At 45.0% G+C, this 18967-nt stretch overlaps 1 protein-coding gene and 1 long non-coding RNA gene across 2 annotated transcripts in view; both read right to left on the bottom strand.

Moving 5' to 3' along the window:
• Nucleotides 1-8423: 8423 nt before the first annotated feature.
• Nucleotides 8424-9492, bottom strand: LOC124524867 (uncharacterized). The gene is made up of 2 exons (XR_006965329.1): nucleotides 9170-9492; nucleotides 8424-8964 (listed from the first exon to the last, which is right to left on the bottom strand). It is a non-coding gene; the product is annotated as an uncharacterized LOC124524867 (long non-coding RNA).
• Nucleotides 9493-12204: 2712 nt separating this feature from the next.
• Nucleotides 12205-18967, bottom strand: part of EEPD1 (endonuclease/exonuclease/phosphatase family domain containing 1) — a 112856-nt gene continuing 106093 nt past the window's right edge. The window contains exons 7-8 of the mRNA XM_047095773.1: nucleotides 15154-15348; nucleotides 12205-12923 (exon numbers count right to left, since the gene is read on the bottom strand). Of these exons, the coding sequence (XP_046951729.1) occupies nucleotides 12724-12923; nucleotides 15154-15348 (395 nt within the window). The 3' untranslated portion in view covers nucleotides 12205-12723. The remainder of the gene's footprint in view (nucleotides 12924-15153; nucleotides 15349-18967) is intronic.

The following is an 18967-nucleotide window of genomic DNA, read 5'->3' as shown; positions in this document are numbered from 1 at the left end:
AGCACAAGCCTACAGAAGATTTACAAAAGAGAAGTGAATCAATGCATATCTCCATGGTAAATTATCAATTTACAAAGGAAGGAAGCAAGAGAGGGAATAAGAAACAAGGAAAATACAAAACAGCTAGAAAACATTACAATGACATTAATACATCCTTACCTATAAATAATCACACCAAACAAAAGGCACAGACTGGCCTTTTGGACAGATTAAGGAAAGATTAAGGATAGATTAAAAAAACAACATCCAGCTATATGATGCCTACAAGAAACTTATTTCAGGTTTACTGTTTATTTTTTTTGAGACAGACACAGAGCATGAATGGGGGAGGGGCAGAGACAGAGAGGAGACACAGAATCCAAAGCAGGCTCCAGGCTCCGAGCTGTCATTACAGACCCCAACACGGGGCTCAAACTCATAGACCATGAGATATTACCTGAGCTGAAGTCAGACACTTAACTGACTGAGCCACCCAGGCTCCCCCAACTTTAAGAACACACATAGGCTCCAAGTGAAGGTAAGGAAAAAAAGATATTCCATGTAACTATAAACCAAAAGAGAACAGAGATAACCAATATCAGACGAAATAGACTTTAAACCCAAAATGGTAATGAGACAAAGATCATCATATACTGATAAAGGGGTCAATTCAAGAGGATTTAACAGTCATAACTCAACATTGAAGCACCTAAATATATTAGGCAAATACACACATGAATAGAGAAATAGACAACAATACAGTAACAATAGGGGACTTTCAATATTCCACTTGCAACGATGGATAGATTATCCAGACAGAAAATCAATAAGGAAACACTGGACTTGAACTACACCTTAGAGAGAACTGGCCTAAAAGACATATACAGAACATTCCATCCAACAACAATAGAATACACATTCTTCTCAAGTGCACACAGAACATTCTTCAGGATAGATCATATAATAGATCACAAAACAAATCTTAGCAAAGTTAAGAACACTGATATAATACCAAGTAACTTTTCTAACCAAAATGGTATGAAATTAGAAATTAATAAGAGGAGGAAAACTGGAAAATTCACAAATATGTGGAAATTCAACAACATGCTCCTGAAAAACCAACGGGTCTAAGAAGAAATCAAAGGGAAATTTAAAAAATACCTTTCAAACAAATGAAAATGGGAATACAACATAAAAAATTTGCTGGATCCAAAATTCATGGGATCCAGCAAAAGCAGTTCTAGGAAAGATGTGTATAATGATAAATGCTTACAATAATAGAAAAGAAATCTTGAACAACCTAATTTTCCACCTCAAGGCACTAGAAAAACAACAGACTAAGCTCAAAATTAACAAAAGGAAAGAAATAACAAAGATCAGAGCAGAAATAAATTAGAGACCAAAAAACAGTAGAAAAAAATCCAACAAAACTAAGAGCTGGTTTTTTGAAAAGATAAACAAAATTGACAAACTTTTAGCTAGACTAAGAAAAAAGAAGAATCAAATAAAATCAGAAATGAAAGGCACATAATTGATACCACAGAAACACAAAGGATCATAGGAGACTATTATGAACACTTATATACCAACAGATTGGATAACCTAGAAGAAATGGGTAAATTCCTAGAGACATAGAACCCACAAAGACTGAATAAGCAAGAAATGGAAAATTTGAATATAGAACAATAATTAAGGAGATTGAATAAGTCATAAAAAAAAATCTAACAAAGAAAAGCCCAGGACCACATCATTTTCCTGGTGAATTCTACCAGACATTTAAAGAAGAATTAATGCCATTCCTTCTCAAACTCTTCCAAAAAATGGAAGAAGGAACATTCCCAAACTCATTCTGCAAGGCTAATAATACTCTGCTACCAAAGGCAGATAAGGATACTTCAAGAACAAAACTACAGGCCAATCTCCCTGATGAGTACAGTTGCAAAAATTCTCAAAAAATATTAGCAAAGAAAATTCAACATAACATTAAAAGGATCACACATGCATCATCAAGTGGGATGGATGGTTCAACACACACAAATTAGTAAATGTGATATACCAAATTAATAGAATACAAGATAAAAATCATATGATCATCTCAATAGATTCAGAAAAAATATCTGACTAACTTCAACATCCTTCGTGATAAAAAACTAAAAAAATAGGGTACAGAAGGAATGAATCTCAACATTATAAAGGTCGCATAGGAGAAGCCCAAAGTCAACATCATACTCCATGAGAAAAGTTTAAAAGTTTATCCTCTAAGGAGGCATCTGGGTGGCTCAGTCAGTTAAGCATCTGACTTCAGCTCAGGTCATGTTCTTGCCATTCCCAAGTTCAAGCCCCATGTTGGGCTCTGTGCTGACAGCTCAGAGCCTGGAGCCTGCTTCGGATTTTGTGTTTCTCTCTCTCTAACCCTCCCCCACTCATGCTCTGTTCACCCCCCCTCAAAAATAAATAAACATTAAAAAAACTTTTTAAAGCTTATCTTCTAAGATCAGGAACAAGACAAGAATGTCCAGTTTCACCACCCCCATTCAACATAGTACTGGAAGTCTAGCCAGAGCAATCAGGCAAGAAAAAAAAAAGCATCTAACTTGGAAATGAAGAAACAAAACTGTCTTTATTTGTAGATATGATCTTATATACAGAAAATCTTAAAGACTCCACCAAAAAACTATTACAACTAATCAACATATTCAGTCAAGTTGCAAGATACCAGAAATCAGTTGTGTGTCTCTATACCCTAACAATGAAATATCTGAAAAAAAGAAAGCAATCCCATTCACAATATCGTCAAAAATGACAAAATACTTAGGAATAGATTAACCAAGGAGTTCTATATACCTAAAACAACAAGACTTTCATGAAAGAAATTGAAGAGACACAAATAAATGGAAAAACAGCTCATATTTATGGATCATAAAAATTTATATTGTTAAAATGTCTGTATTACCCAAAGCCATCTATAGATTCAATGCAATCCCTATCAAAATTCCAGTGTGAAAAGCCCAGGACCCAGAGTATTTTTCCCACACAGAAATAGAAAAAAATAATCCTAAAATTCACATAGAACAACAAAAGACCCTGAATAGCCAAAGCAATACTGAGGAAGAACAAAAAGCCAGAAGTATCACACTTCCTGATTTCCATCTATACTACAAAGCTATAGTAATCAAAACAGTATGGTACTGGCATAAAAATAGACACATGGACCAATAGAACAGAATGGAGAGCCCAGAATACTCAATGGCAAAAGGGTGGTCTCTTCAACAAACAGTGTTGGGAAAACTGGATATCCACATGCAGAAGAATAAAATTGGATGTCTTTCTTTCTTAAACCACTCACAAAAATTAACTCAGAATGGATTAAACACTTAAACACAAGTCTTGAAACCAAAAAAATTCTAAACAAAAATGTAGGGAAAAAGCTCCTTGACACTGGTCTTGGCACTAATTTTTTTGGATAGGACACCAAAAGTAGAAACAAGAGAAAAAATAAGTGGGTCTGCATCCAACTGAAAAGCTCCTGCACAACAAGAGACAACAAAATGAAACAGCAACCTATGGAATGGGAGAAAATCTCTGCACATCATGTATCTGATAAGGGGATAATGTCCAAAATACACAAGGAGCTCACACAACTCAGTGGCAAAAAATACAATCTGATTTTAAAATGAACAAAAGAACTGAACATTTTTTTCCAAAGAAGACATACAAATTGACAACATGTAAATGAAAAGGCATTCAATGTCACTAATCATCAGGGAAATGCAAATCAAAACCACAATGAGATACCACCACCTACCTGTTAGAATGACTGTTATCAGAAAGACAAGAGGTAACAAGCTGGCAAGGATATGGAGAAAAGAGACTTGTACAATGTTGGTGAGAACATAAATCAGTTCAGCAAGTACTGAAGCATTTTTCATAATAGCCAAGATATGCAAATAACCTAAGTGTCTGTCAAAAGATGAATGAATAAAGATGTGATACACACACACACACACACACACACACACACACACACACACACTGGAATACTATTCAGCTAGGAGGAAGAAGAAAATCCTGTCATTTGCAACAACATGGATGAGCCCTGAGGGCATTATGCCAAGTGAAATAAATCAAAGAAAGAAAATATTCTATGATTATCACTTATATGTAGAATCTAAAAAAGCTAAACTCATGGAAACAGAATAGAACGATGGTTACCAGGAATGGGGGTGGGGAGATATTAAAGGATACAAACTTCCATTTAGTTCTGAAAGGTCTAAAGTACAGCATGGTGACTATAGTAAACAATACTGTATACTTGAAAGGTGCTGAGAGAACAGACCTTAAATGTTCTCACCACAAAAAAGAAATGGTAATTATGTAAGGTGATTGAGGTGTTAAGAATCTTACTGTAGTAATTATTTCATAATATATAAATGTATTAAGTCATCAATCACACTGTATACCTCAATATTATATGTGAATCATATCTCAATAAATCTGGGGAGGGGCGCCTGGGTGGCTCAGTTGGTTAAATGTCCGACTTCGGCCCAGGTCATGATCTCACCATTCGTGAGTTCGAGCCCCGCGTCGGGCACTGTGCTGACAGCTCAGAGCCTGGAGCCTGCTTCAGATTCTGTGTCTCCCTCTCTCTCTCTCTCTGCCCTCCCCCGCTCATGTTTTCTCTCTCTCTCAAAAATAAACATTAAAAAAATTAAAAAAAAAATCTGGGGAAAACAAGACAACCAGCTTCACTAGTTTGTGTGTGTGTATGTGTGTTGTATCCCTGAGATATTTTATGCATATCTATCAAATGTGATACCAAATATGTAAAAACACTTTGCCTTATTTTTTAGCACAAATGGTAAATTAATACACATATTTTTCTGTATTTTGATTTTTCCATTTTATATATCAGATTATTCTAACACATGAACTCTTCAAATAAAGTTTTGGGGGTTTGTTCTTTTAAAAAAATAGGTGGGATTTCAGTGGGTGATAACTTCAAGAGATTGTGGAATGCTGGACATTATTTTTTCCAATATGGGGATGAGATAAACCTGAAAAAATCACAAACACCATTTATATCAAAGTTCTTAACAGCAGCAAGTATGTGGTTATTTCAGGTGTAAATATCTCAAATTTAGATAAAACAGATGTTTGTTTCTCTTTCCCTTTAAAAATAAACTCTATCAGGGGCACCTGGGTAGCTCAGTTGGTTAAGCGGTCTGACTTCGGCTCAGGTCATGATCTCATGGTCCGTGAGTTTGAGCTCCGCCATCGGGCTCAGTGCTGACAACTCAGAGCCTGGAGCCTGCTTCAGATTCTGTCTCCTTCTCTCTCTGCCCCTCCCCTGCTCACCCTCTATCTCTCTGTCTCTGTTTCATAAATAAATAAACATTTAAAAAAATAACCACTATCATGTTTACTATTCTTCTTTGTTAATTACTGTATTATCTCCCAGGAAATTAAGTATCTTGGATCTTACAGGTAAATGGGTCTTCCTGGATTTAGGAAGACCTAATTTTCTCTCTAGTGAGTTATTTGAGCAGTAGTGGGAGTGGAGTGAAATTTGAGTGCCACTCCACAGCTGTCCACTTGAGGGAGGAGGAGCTCTTTTCCCTTCTCTCTGGCTCTTTCTTTCCTTATTTTATTTTAGGCTGGAGACCCCCTAGATGATTAATCTTGCTGGTTAACCCTTAAATTTAAGCCCAGACCTACACTCTAACTTTAAGCAAGCATAATTCTCCTAGGAAATATTTGTATACCCCTTTAAAGAGCTCAAGAGAAGTAGTTACTAAAGTCTCCTGCAGGCCTATTCCAAAATTGGGTGCCTTCTTCTGTCCAATCTAAATCTCTAATAAGTTTTCATAAAAGTTCCTTGAGTTGTGCTAAAAGCCAATATTCATACTGTGTACAAATATATGAAGTATATTGTATGCTACAGTATATTAAATACTATTTACAGTCTTGAGGGATATCTTCAGTAGTATTTCAATATGTCTATTTAAAAAAAGCAACACCTATGTGAGATAAGAGCAATTTGAAATTCAGGTGCTATTTTACCTTACCACTGCTTCCTAACACAACTACCTAAGACACTTCCTAGAAAAACCAGCGTTTTCCTTTTAGAGAAATGAGAGAGAAGATACCAGATCCTCCAGTCAAAGAGATTTCTCAGCTCAACAGCTAACAGTGGCCCACAAACTGAGGTCCCCATTGTTTCTGGATCACAGACAAGGTTAGGGAATTCACAATTTCTGACCTCAAGCCCCACCTTGATGTACCACACCTCTGTGGCATCTTTAGATCTTCTGTCCCAGACCCCAGATACCCAGTAACAGTGCACCCTTCAAACACTTTAAGCTTCTGGACTGTCTTCAAATGAAACAGTGGAAAGCAGACAAAGGCCTTCACCTCCCTAACTCCATACGCCCAGGTAAATAGGGTCCTGAAAACTGGGATTCTGGAGGGTCTGTGGGAGGGCAACTGAGGCATTTAGGGGTTACATAAGTGACTAGATTTGTCAGGGACAAGCCTAGGCTTTGAGAACATGAGCATACTGTATGTTGAGGATAGGAATTAGAGCCCTTGCCTCCAGGGTCTGTCTGGAAGCTGCCTGCAAAGGCTCTCAGGTCTGATCCCATAAATTCACTGGGTCTAGCTGGCCTCATCACCGACACTACTCAGTCCAACTGCTGCTTGCATGTAGGCCCATGAGACTCCTTAGTGTGATAAACATGAAAAGATTGGACTTCTAAAAGAGTCTCTGGTAATTTAAACTTGGATAAATAAGTGGTGAACCATGACGTTCAGAAAAATTCAGAAGGAAAATTAAACAAATTCTAGAGCTCCAGTTGTTTACCAGTTCTACAAATAGTGGGCATTTACTCGACATCAGTCTTTGAAACCTGGTCTTGGGTTTGGTAATTAAAGTAATGAAGAGACCCCGTTGGCATCAGCAAGCCAAGGGCTCAGACACTTAATCCGGCAGTCACAGTAATAATGCTTCCGACGCCTGTCAACTTTGATCCTTCACTTGTTCAGTAACTGTTGATCTCCGACATAGATTCCAGGACTATTCATAGTTACTGTCCCCACCGAAGGAATCTCTTACCTACTCATTAAAAGCCACACTAAAATTCTAATAAACTGCCACATTCCTTCTTGATCCTTTAGTCACCCCCCCCACCCCCATCGCTAGCTTTAGTATTATTTATAGTAGGCTCAGCTGTGTTTCTAGGCACTTAAAGACCCTCCTTCATTGCTATTTCTTAAGGTGGGATCCACCTTCATGGATCCTGCTGGGCTCAGTGCTCTAGCGTCAGACTCTCTGGACTACAGATTAGGAGCCTGCTTGCCAGAAAGCTCCTGGGTGCTTCTTCCATGCAATGGAGTGGGAGGCCCACTGACCTGGAAAGAATCTCCCCTTGCTTGATAGCTGGGTCAGACATAACACTTTAGAGAAGAAGGTAAGGTGACGGCATGGGAAATGCAGTATACAAGGTGCCCCCCAGCAAATCTGTGCTTGTGGCTGGCCTCATCCTGGCATTTCCTTGCTTCCTGGCCTTGGGCTTTTCAAGTCAGTGAATGGAGCAGGGGTTATGTGGAGGGGGGCGCGGGGGGGATGGTTAGCCAGGATTCATTAGCTATTTTTAAAGCAAAGAATAGGGATAGTGTCCTGTTGGCCCTTCTTTCCAGAGAAAGCCATCTCTGGAATCTCTGTTTAAAAATGCCACCTCAGCACATCTCAGAACCCAGAAGAAAGAAACTACCACAGGAAACACAGCGGGCCTGGGCCCAGTAGCCTGACACCTTCCTCCAGCTGCCAAGTCAGGCTCTGTCCAAGGCTACCGGTTCTGATGCTATCACGCAATGCCAGCCAGTTGCACTCCCTCATCACAGTAAAACTGGAGTCCTTTCTGCTCCCTGCCCTCCACAATAATCACTTAATTAAATAATTCATCATAACAGAAGTCAGCAGGGTGCCTGGGCAAGTCCATATTCCAACACAGACTATTAACTGGAACCCAGCTTGCTCAGCAGACACTTTTTTTTTTTTTAAGTTTATTTTGAGAGAGGGAGAGAGACAGAATATAAGCAGGGGAGGGGTAGAGAGAGAGAGGGAGAGAATCCCAAGCAGGCTCCATGCTGTCAGTGTAGAGCCCGACTGGGGGCATAAACTCACAAACCATGAGATCACGACCTGAGCCAAAGTCAAGAGTCGGCTGCTTAACCGACTCAGCCACGCGCCCCAGCAGACACTATTATTAAGCATCCCCACAACCCAAAGCAGCAAGTGAAGCCTGCCTCGTGTGATTTGACCCCAAACTCAGGAAAACACAAGCAGATGGGAAAGGTCTGAGGCTGTATCTCTGTCTCGCTTCTCCCTCCTTCCCCAGCCATAGGCAACCACCGTCACACAAGGACAGAACTCTCCAGAGACGAAGTAGCACGCACTTTTTTTTCTGCTGCTCTCTTTTACAGGCCTTTGAACTTCACGGCTCCCATGGGCCTGAATTGTCCATGTTACCAAACCCTAGCTGGCCACCCAGATGCTCAGATAAAAGGGGAGGAGCTGGAGACACCCTTGGAGGCAACAGCCAGAGGCCCCAGGGTCCCCCCAGACCACACCTCCCTGCTGCTCAGATCTTGTCCTTGCTGTTTGGGGCTGTGATGGCTGAGGGACCCGGCCACCCCTACTCTCTCCCACCTGTTTTCCTCAGTCTGTGTGCTGCTGGGGCAAGACCAACGCTGAGTCACTCTTGGCTACTCGGCCTCCCAAGAGGTTTCTGGAAAGCAGGATGTCACAGCAGAAGCTCCGTGGCCTGTCCCTTTTGCATTACTTCAACCTGCCTTTGTCAAGGCCACTTGTTTTCTTTCCATAATCTTCCTTGTCTGCTTGACATGTCCCAGGCCAACTGTAGTCCTTAATCACTGTGAAACCAGAGTCCCTTGTCTCTTACCTACTCTGTGCCTCAGTTTCTTCATCTGTAAAAGAACACACAAACAATAGTACCAACTTCACTGGACTCTTCTGAGGAATAAAAGCAGTTAAAAGTGTAAGGTGCTTAGGACAGGAAGGAGCCAATAAGCGAGGGCAAGGATTATTTAAGATAGGTGAGCAGTGCGGAAGCCATTAATTCCTTTCCTTTGAAAGCAAACCCTGTGACAGTCACCTGTGATGCGCACTTACCTCCCGTCGCACAATGGTGGAGACATATGCCAGGCTGGGTTCTCCCTCGAGCGGGACGGTGTCTGTGTGGGAGCAGGGGAGGAGAACTCCAACTGTTAGATCCAAAGAAACACAAAGAAAACCACCTCCCTCTGGCTTTGAAAGAATGCAGCCCTCTCTTGAGGGCCACACCCTTTTTGCTTCCCTTGACATCTTCCAAGCAGTAGTGAGGGAGTCATAGCTTGGGCCCAATTATTTGTGGCACAGGAGGGCTTCTGGCTAGCCTCCTAGTCAGTCCCACTAAGTCTGCTGACAGTAAAGGACAAGGCTGGTGGGGCAGAACTGAGAGAGGCAGCCCTACTGACCGGCTCCTGCACAGAGAGAGGACGAGAGCTCTCGGATAACAGGACCTCTGTGGGACAGTTGTCAGGAGAGGAAGGTTCCATTGGGGCAGGAGAGGAGGGGCTCTGGTCGCCTGCAGTGTTCCTGTGAGCGAGGCCCAGGGAGGATGCCAGGGCTTCTGCTTGGTGCCTGGGGCTTTCCGGTTCCCTAGTGCTTAATCCTCTTAAAAATCCTCTTGGCTTTTCCAACAAAGTGGCTTCGCAGTGGGGTCCCTTCTCCAACAATCCTGGTGGGAGAAGAAAGAAAAGAATGGGGAGGGAAGGAAGAATCTGATGGAAATGTTACATTTGTGCACAGAGCTGGAGATGGGGTGGAAGGAAACTCTGGAGAAGGGTAGTGCTTAGTAACAATCCACGGGGGCAGCGGGGGACAGATACATTCCATCCAACGGACTCTCATTCAGCAATAACAAGAAATGAGCTGTCAGGCCATAAGGAGACAGAGAGGAAATTTAAACACGGGTTGCTAAGAGAAGAAACCAACCCGATAAGGCTACAGACTGTATGACTCCAACTATATGGCGTCTGGAAAAGGCAAAACTGTGGAGACAGTAGAAAGACCAGTGGTTGCCAGGGGGAGGGGATGAACAGGCAGAGCACAGAGGAGTTTTGGATCGAAGTAGATAGATGTCTTTATACATTCGTCAAAACCCATGGAATGTACAGAGTGAACCCTAATGTAAACTCTGGACCTCGGTTAATAATAATGTACAATACTGTTTCGTCAGTGGTAACAAATATACCACAGTGATGTTAACAACTTGGGAAACTCTTCCGGGGGAGTACGGGAACTCTTGTGTTTTCTGCTCTGGTTTCCTACAAACCTAAAACTACTCTTAAAAATAAAATCTATTAAGGCACCCGGGTAGCTCAGTTGGTTAAGCATCCGACTCGTGATTTCGGCTCAGGTCATGATCTCACTGTTCATGGGTTCGAGCCCTATATTGGACTCTGTGCTGATGGTGTACAGTCTGCTTGGGATTCCATCTTCCTCTCAGCCCCTCCCCTGCTTGCTCTCTCGCTCTCTCAAAATAAATAAGCATTAAAAAAATTAAAAATAAAAATAAAATCTATTGAAGACAGCAAAAACGAGAAGAAAGAAAACAAAGCAAAGCAAAACCCAAGCCCAAACCATCCCCCAAAGCAAAAACCAGGAGGGCTGGGTCTCGAACTAGAAGAGCTGCCTCAGCACACAGCTTCCTGAGCAATGGCTTGGACCTTAGGAGCTAAAGCTGAGGCCACTCTGCATATGAGGTGTGGCTGCTGAGTCTGCCTCCAGCTCAAACAGAATGGCCTTCATCAGGGCCATTTAACTGGCTTTCTTTTCCCTTCCTCTCACTTAAGAAGCCTTTCTTTCCATAGTTTTGGTGCAAAAGTCAGCCTGGCTAAAAGGATTGGGGCAGCTGGCTGGCAAATGGCTGGTGGAGGTTTGCACTCTAGATGAGGCACCAAAAAAGGTTTGCTCAGCTGGGAAGCTGAGCTCACCCTTTCCTCCCTGCCATGTTGTTTCCTTCTAACTAGAGCTCTTTGGGTCAAGGCTCAGCCATCACAGACTCCGTGCCTCCAGTGGTCCAGTCTGAGTCCAAGGGAGAGGCACTACTCACCCTCCTACTGGAGAGACGGTCCCTCGGAGCGGGCATGGCTGAGGCCCAGGGACGCTCAGAGCCCCAAGGAAGGCCTTCCTTCCTGGGCCCATGATCAGTGATGCTCCTTGGAGTTGCGCAGTCCCAAAGACGGTCTCTGGTGGAAAATGGGCCTCTTTCACTGCATCCAGCCCCAGACCCGAGTCACAGGGATCACACTGTGTGGTGACAACAGTTTCTGGGTGCTGGTCTGCATCAGGTTTTCAGTGAGGAAGAAGAATAAACCCTCAGTTCCCATGGTGACCTGGAATAACCCAGGTGATCCAGGCTCATGACTCACACATTCACTATCAACCGTGCTACCTACACGGCACTGCTGTTGGCAAGTGTAGAGTTGATATATGGGCCTGGACTTTGGGCTGGGTTTGGATTCCATCTATTTACTTACCGGTTGTGTAAGCTGCAGGAGGTTAAGCTCTCTAAGCCTTCGTTCCTTTGGCTGTGAAGTGGGTGTTATAATCCTGGTCTCACGGGAGACCTCAGGGAGAACCACGCCATCTAAGGGGAGGGCCCCTGGTGGCGGTTAACATGTGCTTGCCCCCCTGCCCGACCGCCCCCCAAAATAGACCCTCCCTCAATACTCCCAGGCTGAGCTTCCTGCGGACCCAGAATCAACAGATATTCCTCAGAAGCACTATCAGGCAGCTCTAGGCTAGGGATCTGATTGAAAAGTGACGAGGGCGGGGAGGGAGGAAATGATATCACCCTGATAGAATTCTTGTCCAGCACAGGAACCTCTGCCGAGCGTCCAGAGGCACAAGTGGGGCTCAGTGTACAGGACAGTCTAACCAAGGGCTCAGAAGACGAAGAACAGGCTGGGAGGGAGAAGGTCACAGAATGAATTTTATGGTGATCTCAGGGGGTCGACAGGGATGCGAGAGGCATCGCTGCAACGTGGGGTGTAAAGGAGCAGGCTCCCCGGATGACGGTGTCACAGAGGCACGGGAGTGGGCACAAAACACCCGGGCCAGGGGCACCCGGCCCCTTCCCCCAGGACTCTCACTGCAACCAGGCATGTTCATCTCTGTTTATTTTTTTCAGAACAAAACTAAAAATCACCACTCAAAATATTTGAGGAGAGTGCTCAGCTCAATCACAGTTAAAAGCTTTATGTAATTTGCAGCCAGAGCATCATGGACTGGTGGTCAGAAAGGAGAGCTTCTGGCATTGCTCGGACAGGGCCTGGCAGCCTGAGACGGCCCTCTCTTGCCCTGTCAGCCCCACTACTGTCCTCTGTATGCTGCCACCCAGGGCGGCAGCTGGCCAGCCCGAGTCTGCTGAGGTGGATGGCATCCACACGTTAGAAGCCATCTTAGTTCCCCAGTGTGCTTCCGATTTGACCATCCGGTACCTCCCTCCCCCATTAGGGGTCCAAAAATGTCCACAAAGAAGGCAGGCAGGTCGAGGCCCAGGTGCTAGTGTCGTCAGGATGAAGACTGAGACAAAGTTCTGAGTCCTCGTCTTCACCTGGAAGGGCGAACTCCCTGCCCGGGCCTTCCGGGTCACAGGTGAAAAAACAGATTTGGTGCCATCATCGCTCGTGTTTAATGTTGGCTTCGCTTCGCTCCAAAGTGACCCCGTTGCCATTCCGAGGGCATTCCTTCTTGTTCCAATCCTTTTCAGTGTAAAATTCGGCTAGCACGGGGCAGTGCTCAGAAGCCACTCCTCCCCAGGACCAGTTATCTGGAATCCAAGGGTTCGTGAGGCCTTCTCTCACTACAGCCCAGTGACCTGGAGAGACAGAGGGAAAAGAGACGCAGAGATGAGGCCTGGGGCTGGGTGGGGTCCCGGCTGGCAAGAAGAGGCCTCTGTTCAATGTCTGCAAAGTCAGGATTCCCTGGCGATACTCCTCAGATAACCAGCTTGCCTGTGCAAACAAAATGTTCCAGCCAATTTGGTTTCCTGGACAAGTGAGGGCTTACCATGTAGGTACTGAACACTCCCCCCACCCTCCGAGTCTAGGCCTCCCGCCCATTCACGTATCGGCCTATGGTTGACCTCCTCCTCACTATACACCTTTTCTAATCTGAGCAGCAAGAGTAAATATATTTGATGTAAGGTCAAATATCTCTCAAAGATGTCCAAAGTGAAAGTTTTATTTCACAAAGCAAAGGCAGTAAGTGGGGGAGGGAGGTGAAGGAGTTCTACAGGAAAGAGTAAAAAGGAAAAAGTTCTTACAGAGGCTTATGAGCAAGTAAAAGTATCTTAAAATAATGCTTTAGGGGGTGCCTGGGTGGCTCAGTCAGTTAAGCGTCCGACTTTGGTTCAGGTCATGATCTCATGGTTCATGAGTTCAAGCCCCGCATCAGGCTCTGTGCAGACAGCTCAGAGCCTGGAACCTGCTTCAGATTCTGTGTTTCTCTGCCCCTCCCCTGCTCGCCCTTGTCTCTTTCTCTCAAAAATAAATAAACATTAAAAAAAATTAAAAAAAAAAACTCTAATGCTTTAGAAACATATAAAGCACAAGTATATTTAAAAAACAGTGAGGGGCGCCTGGGTGGCTCAGCCAACGGTTAAGCGTCCAACTTCGGTTCAGGTCATGATCTCAGGGCGGTTCGTGAGTTTGAGCTGTGCTGACAGCTCGAGCCTGGAGCTTCCTCTGGATTCTGTGTCTTCTTCTCTCTTCCCCTCCTCCGCTCGTGCCCTGTCTCTCTCTCTCAAACATTACAAAAAAACTAAAAAAACAAAACACAAACAGTAACAGAATAGTTAACAGAATAGTTACAGAAGCGAGCATAGTGAGGGAGCATGGCCAGAGACCTCCAGTGAGAAGCGAGGTCACGTTAGTGGAAGCGCGAACAGGCCTGGGCTGAGCCACGGCCTGCCCACGTGACATTTCCATGATGGTGGCCACTCTTCCCTGTACCTTCGTCTCTAGCTTCGCAGCAAGGGGACGGATGAAATGATTCCTACCTTCCTTCTGGCCCTGTGTTCTCAACCGTCCAGCTCTCCTGATGAGAGCCGCTCTCTGCAGGCACCTCCTGGCAGCTGGGCAGGCTGTGGCCGCTCTCCGGCCCACCGCGCATTTTCTGCAAGCTGCATCTCGCCTAGTGTGAGGACGGTCACTCCCCCTGAGACCCGCTTCCCTCGTCCTTCCGATCCTCCCCGACACAGTCCAATAGGCAACCGTCACCCAGACAGAGGTAGAAGCTGGTCACACAGTCTGGACTGGTGAGAAGATCTCAGCCCTGGCTGCCCGTTAGGCTTCTACAGAGGCGACTCCAGAATTGCACTTTCACCAATGTGGAATGTCTCCCTGAAGTATAATATGTGCAACATGTTGGGACTGAGTGAAACAACCAGGCAGGATTGAGGGCCACTGTTCTCGCCATTCATCAAAAAACCTTACCGTCACTGTCGTATTTCCGACCGATTGCTTCCTGACCCACAGTCTGCTCAGCAGACTCGGTCGGGGGCTGCGTTGCGGCGCTCAGATTCCCCACCGCACCCTGATCCTCATACAGTCTGTGAGAAGCATGTCCCCTGTCCTACTGTGAGGCTCTGAGACATGTCTGCTCATCCTCAGTGGCTGTCCCTCGCCCAGACAGTGCGGCAGGAAGCCTCGGGCCACAGCACGGTGCCTGGATGTTATGGTGCTTAAGGAGTGTCTGCTAAATGACTGAGTGTCCTTAAATTAAAGTAAGCTATCAGCTCATCTCTGAATCGGTACCCTGTTGGCCTAGAACCAGGTTTGCCTGAGACACAGTCAGTTTGCCACTCCTGAAGATCAGTGACTGCCTCTTCATTATTTTTCACAGCCTCTCTTAGCCCTTAAAAGTGGCTCTGTTTGAATGATAATTATACAGGCACCTAAACGATACATAATCCTGTCAATGCCCATGGAGGCGGTAAGAACTCCTGACCAGAGTTACCAAAGCAAAGGACCTGGAACTATCAGTTCAGACGGGTCTCTCTTACACCATTTCTGAACAGGAAAAAGAACGAGTGACTTCTGCTTTACCTGTGAAAACCTTCTTTAAGCTTTTACTGATCCAGATGTTGTCCAAAGACTTTGAGCCTTGGGGGTTCTTGGTGCTGATGTTGGTGAAGGTGTGTGCAGGGACCAGGTGGTAGAATTTTTCTTTCCTTAAGATATCATAGTCACTGCTGTCAGGTCCCTGGCCAAAATCTCCTAAAACAATCATGTCTTTTTCTCCTGGAGGTAGAACAAAGAAAATCAGGTATTTAAGAGGTCGTGGGAGGTAAACCCAATATTGACTATAACCCACTAAGTGGGATCCTGATTCTCTGATTGGACTCCCCAGGGTTAGGAATGCATATGGTTCTCATTCTTCCAATTTTTCCCAATACCACGTACAACAAACAAACATAAAACCAAAATATGCGCAAAAGTTTAAGAGTAGGTTTGTAACCCGTTTGGAAAAGGAAAGATACGTGAAGCAGAGATCGCCTCTGTTCCAGCTCAGGTGTCCCAAATCTCATGGCAGAAAAAGCCTGAGGGTCTTGTCCAGATATTTAACAAGAGCTGGAAAAAACATTTATTGGGCACAGTGGGGGGGAAAAAACATGCAAATAATACAAGAGGGTGGCCATCTACAAGTCAAGGAAATCATCCCTCTGACACCTTGATCTCAGACTTCCAACCTCCAGAACTGTGAAGAAATACATTCCTATTGTCTAAGCCACCCAGAATATAGTATTTTGTCATGGCAGCGCTAGCAGACTAATACAGGGCCAGAGTGAGAGGTTCTTCCCCTTATTTTCAACATTTCTACCATTGTTTGATGTTCACTAAAGCAACTTAATCATCACGAAGTACTGAGTCATCACAAAGTACTTCCCGGAGGGAGCAGACATTCTGAGAGGACAGTGGACCCCAGCTAGGCTCTGGGATTCCCATACTTCTGCCGTCTCGAGATTCCCTTCAGGGGAGCCACATTATCGTGGCTAGCAGGGTGTCTGTCCTAGCTTTCAAGGGAGTCTTTAAGAAAGGCAGTTCATAAACGAGAGCGCAAGGTATCCGAGACCTGCTGGAAGTCTTTCTCCGGGAGACCAACGTGTTTCAGCAATAATGGCTAGAGGCAAAGACATCTGAAGTGAAATGACAAAAGCCACCAGCAGAGGGCACTCGTGCACTGCAGATGACACCCGCTCTGGGAACCATGAGGGACAAAAGGGGGTGTGATGGAAGACCCTCCTGGGGTTCCACCTGTGGCCTACAGAGATGTAATGGTACCCCTAGGCTGTATGTCAACAACATCTCAACATGACTTGAGAAATCAGTGCCAACTTCAACAGGAAAGCAGACTTGAGAATAAAATGAACAACTCCTACCTGGCCAGTGCTAAGGCCATCCATGAGCCTTCATCCTGGCCATCCATGAGCCTTCACCTGGTATTGGGCCTTCTCCACAGGTAAGAAGCTAAGTCTCTGAGAGGCTGAGTGGCTTGCCAGCCCTCAAGCTCACGGCTCTTCATAAAGGGCTAGAATGCGAGAGCCATGAGGACGTGGGCGGCTGTTCATCACAAAACCCCATGTGCCTGGAACAGTGCCTGCTGCACGGCAGACTCTCGATAAGCACGTATGGAACAAATGGGTGAATGAGGCACGAGGAAAGCCCCCAGAATTAAGGTGTACTTTTTGAAAGGAGAAAAGACAAGGATGCTACGTTTACTAAATAACAAGAAAAGCCGAAGGTTAGGAGAAATGAGGCAGGACGTTCCCATATAACGAGACACGTTTTCATTGGGACGCAGACCTGAAAAAGTTTGGGTCAAAAGCGATTCTGAAACCAGGAGAGATGCTGGTGTCAGAGGTCAGCAGACACAGCTCCGTGTGACTTCAGGAATGACAACACCACAGCTCTTTCTGAATGCGCACATCCAGGTCTCTCACAACTCATCTGCTTTTGGTTAAATTGCTCTCCGTGATGGGGCGTCTGGGTGGCTCGGACAGTTACACATCTGACTCTTGCGTTTCGGCTCAGGTCTCTCGGTTTTGTGGGTTCAAGCACCACGTTGGGCTCTGTGCTGGCAGCAAGCACAGTCGTTGCCTCCGAGAATCCACAGGTGCACAGAGGCCTGAATTCTCCTAAAAAGCCATCCGCCTGGGATGGGATCCTTAGTTCCCAGGAGCGGCAGGGAGGATGCTTGGGGCTGACTTCCTCAGATAGTTCCTAGATTTACAGGACGCCAGTGACAATAGCAGGAGCTGGTCTCCACTGAGGGATAGTCCTACCCAGATGCCAAGCCATACTATGCACCCTGTTTCACGCTGAGTTCACAGAGAGAGCCCCGGGGGGTCTGAAAGAAAGCCATCCCATCAGAGGACTGGCACACCACACGCTGAGGTCAACCCAGATGCGCATTCCAGACAAAGGCAGAAAGGCCCAGAGTTCGCTAATCAAATTGGCTCTGTTTGCTCTGATAGCTGTGGAATAAAAGCTTAGTCTTTGTTTTAGCTCAGCCACCTCTGCTAATAATCAATTTGCCCTTGCACCTTGGGCACGCTCGAGAACTTCCTGAACCCTTGGGTCTGCTGTGTCACCAGTTAACAACTGGATATTAGTTATAAGCACAAGGGCACTGGGAACATGAGTCACTGTCCATACCCGGACAAGTCAAGGCGAGCCGGGCTATGGGTCAACAGTCCCTTGGCAACTTGGAATGAAAACCTGACCGCGCTCTGGATGTCAGAAAAAACAGTGAGACGTTATCAGAGAAGTTATGAACTGGCATCTTTTTTTTTCTGCTTCCGTGTACAGACAAGGAAAAGCTTGAGGTTGAGAACAGAAACGTCCACAGATTTTAAATGCTATGAAGTCATCTTTTTAATAGGCTAGAGACAAGCTGTGGGTGAACAATTTCCCACAGAGCTGCTTCTTGGATGGAGTATCTCAGCTCAGACATCTTAGTGACTTTTCTTTTTAGCCTGAAGACCCCTGATTTAAGTAGAATGCTAGTCACAGCACATCCTGGCTCACAATGTAAGTTGCCTATCGACATCCACAGCAGCATTATTCACAACAGCCAAAAGATGGAAACTAGGTATTCACCGACCAATGAATGGATAAACAAAATGCAGTATATATACACAACAGAACAGTATTTCGCCTTAAAAAGGAAGGAATTTTTTTTGAGAGAGAGAGAGAGAGAAAGAGCATGTGCATGTGAGCAAGGGGCAGAGAGAGAGAGAGAGAGAGAGAAAGAGATAGAGAAGCTTCTATTAGGGGCTCGCCTGAAGCGGGGCTCACACTCACCTGATGTGGGGCCCAAACTCACGAACAGTGAGATCATGACCCGAGCCAAAGTCAGATGCTTAACGACCGAGCCACCCAGGAGCCCAAAATGGAAGGAAATTGTGACACATACTACAACATGGATGAACCATAAAGACACGATGTAAGTGAAGTAAGCCAGCCGCGAGAGGACAAATACCGCATGACTCCATTTGTACGAGGTACCTAGAGTGCTCCAATCCATAGAGACAGAAAGTAGAAGGGTGGCTGCTGGGGGCTGGGGAAGGAGGCGGTGGGGAGCTCATGTTGAACGGGCACAGAGTTTCGGTTTGGGAAGATGAAGAAGTCTTGCAGACGGATGGACATCATGGTTGTAAAACCATGTAAATGTACGTACTGCCACCAAACGCTTAAAAAAAACGGTAAATGGTGTCTGTTACGTATGTTTTACTACAATCAAAAAGTCTTTTTCAAATGTAAAGCTCTAATTTGACCAAATTATTTTTATAGCCAAATTCTCACGAGTCACCCCTGTGAGGGGCCAATCTAACACGGACAAGGCTTAGAAAACTAGAGA

Source organism: Lynx rufus, unplaced genomic scaffold (genome assembly GCF_022079265.1).
Source record: "Lynx rufus isolate CCGP_SWC_20201006 ecotype Redwood Valley unplaced genomic scaffold, mLynRuf1.p SCAF_4, whole genome shotgun sequence".
Classification (NCBI taxonomy): Eukaryota; Metazoa; Chordata; class Mammalia; order Carnivora; family Felidae; genus Lynx; species Lynx rufus.
This window is presented reverse-complemented; position numbering and strand designations above follow the sequence as displayed.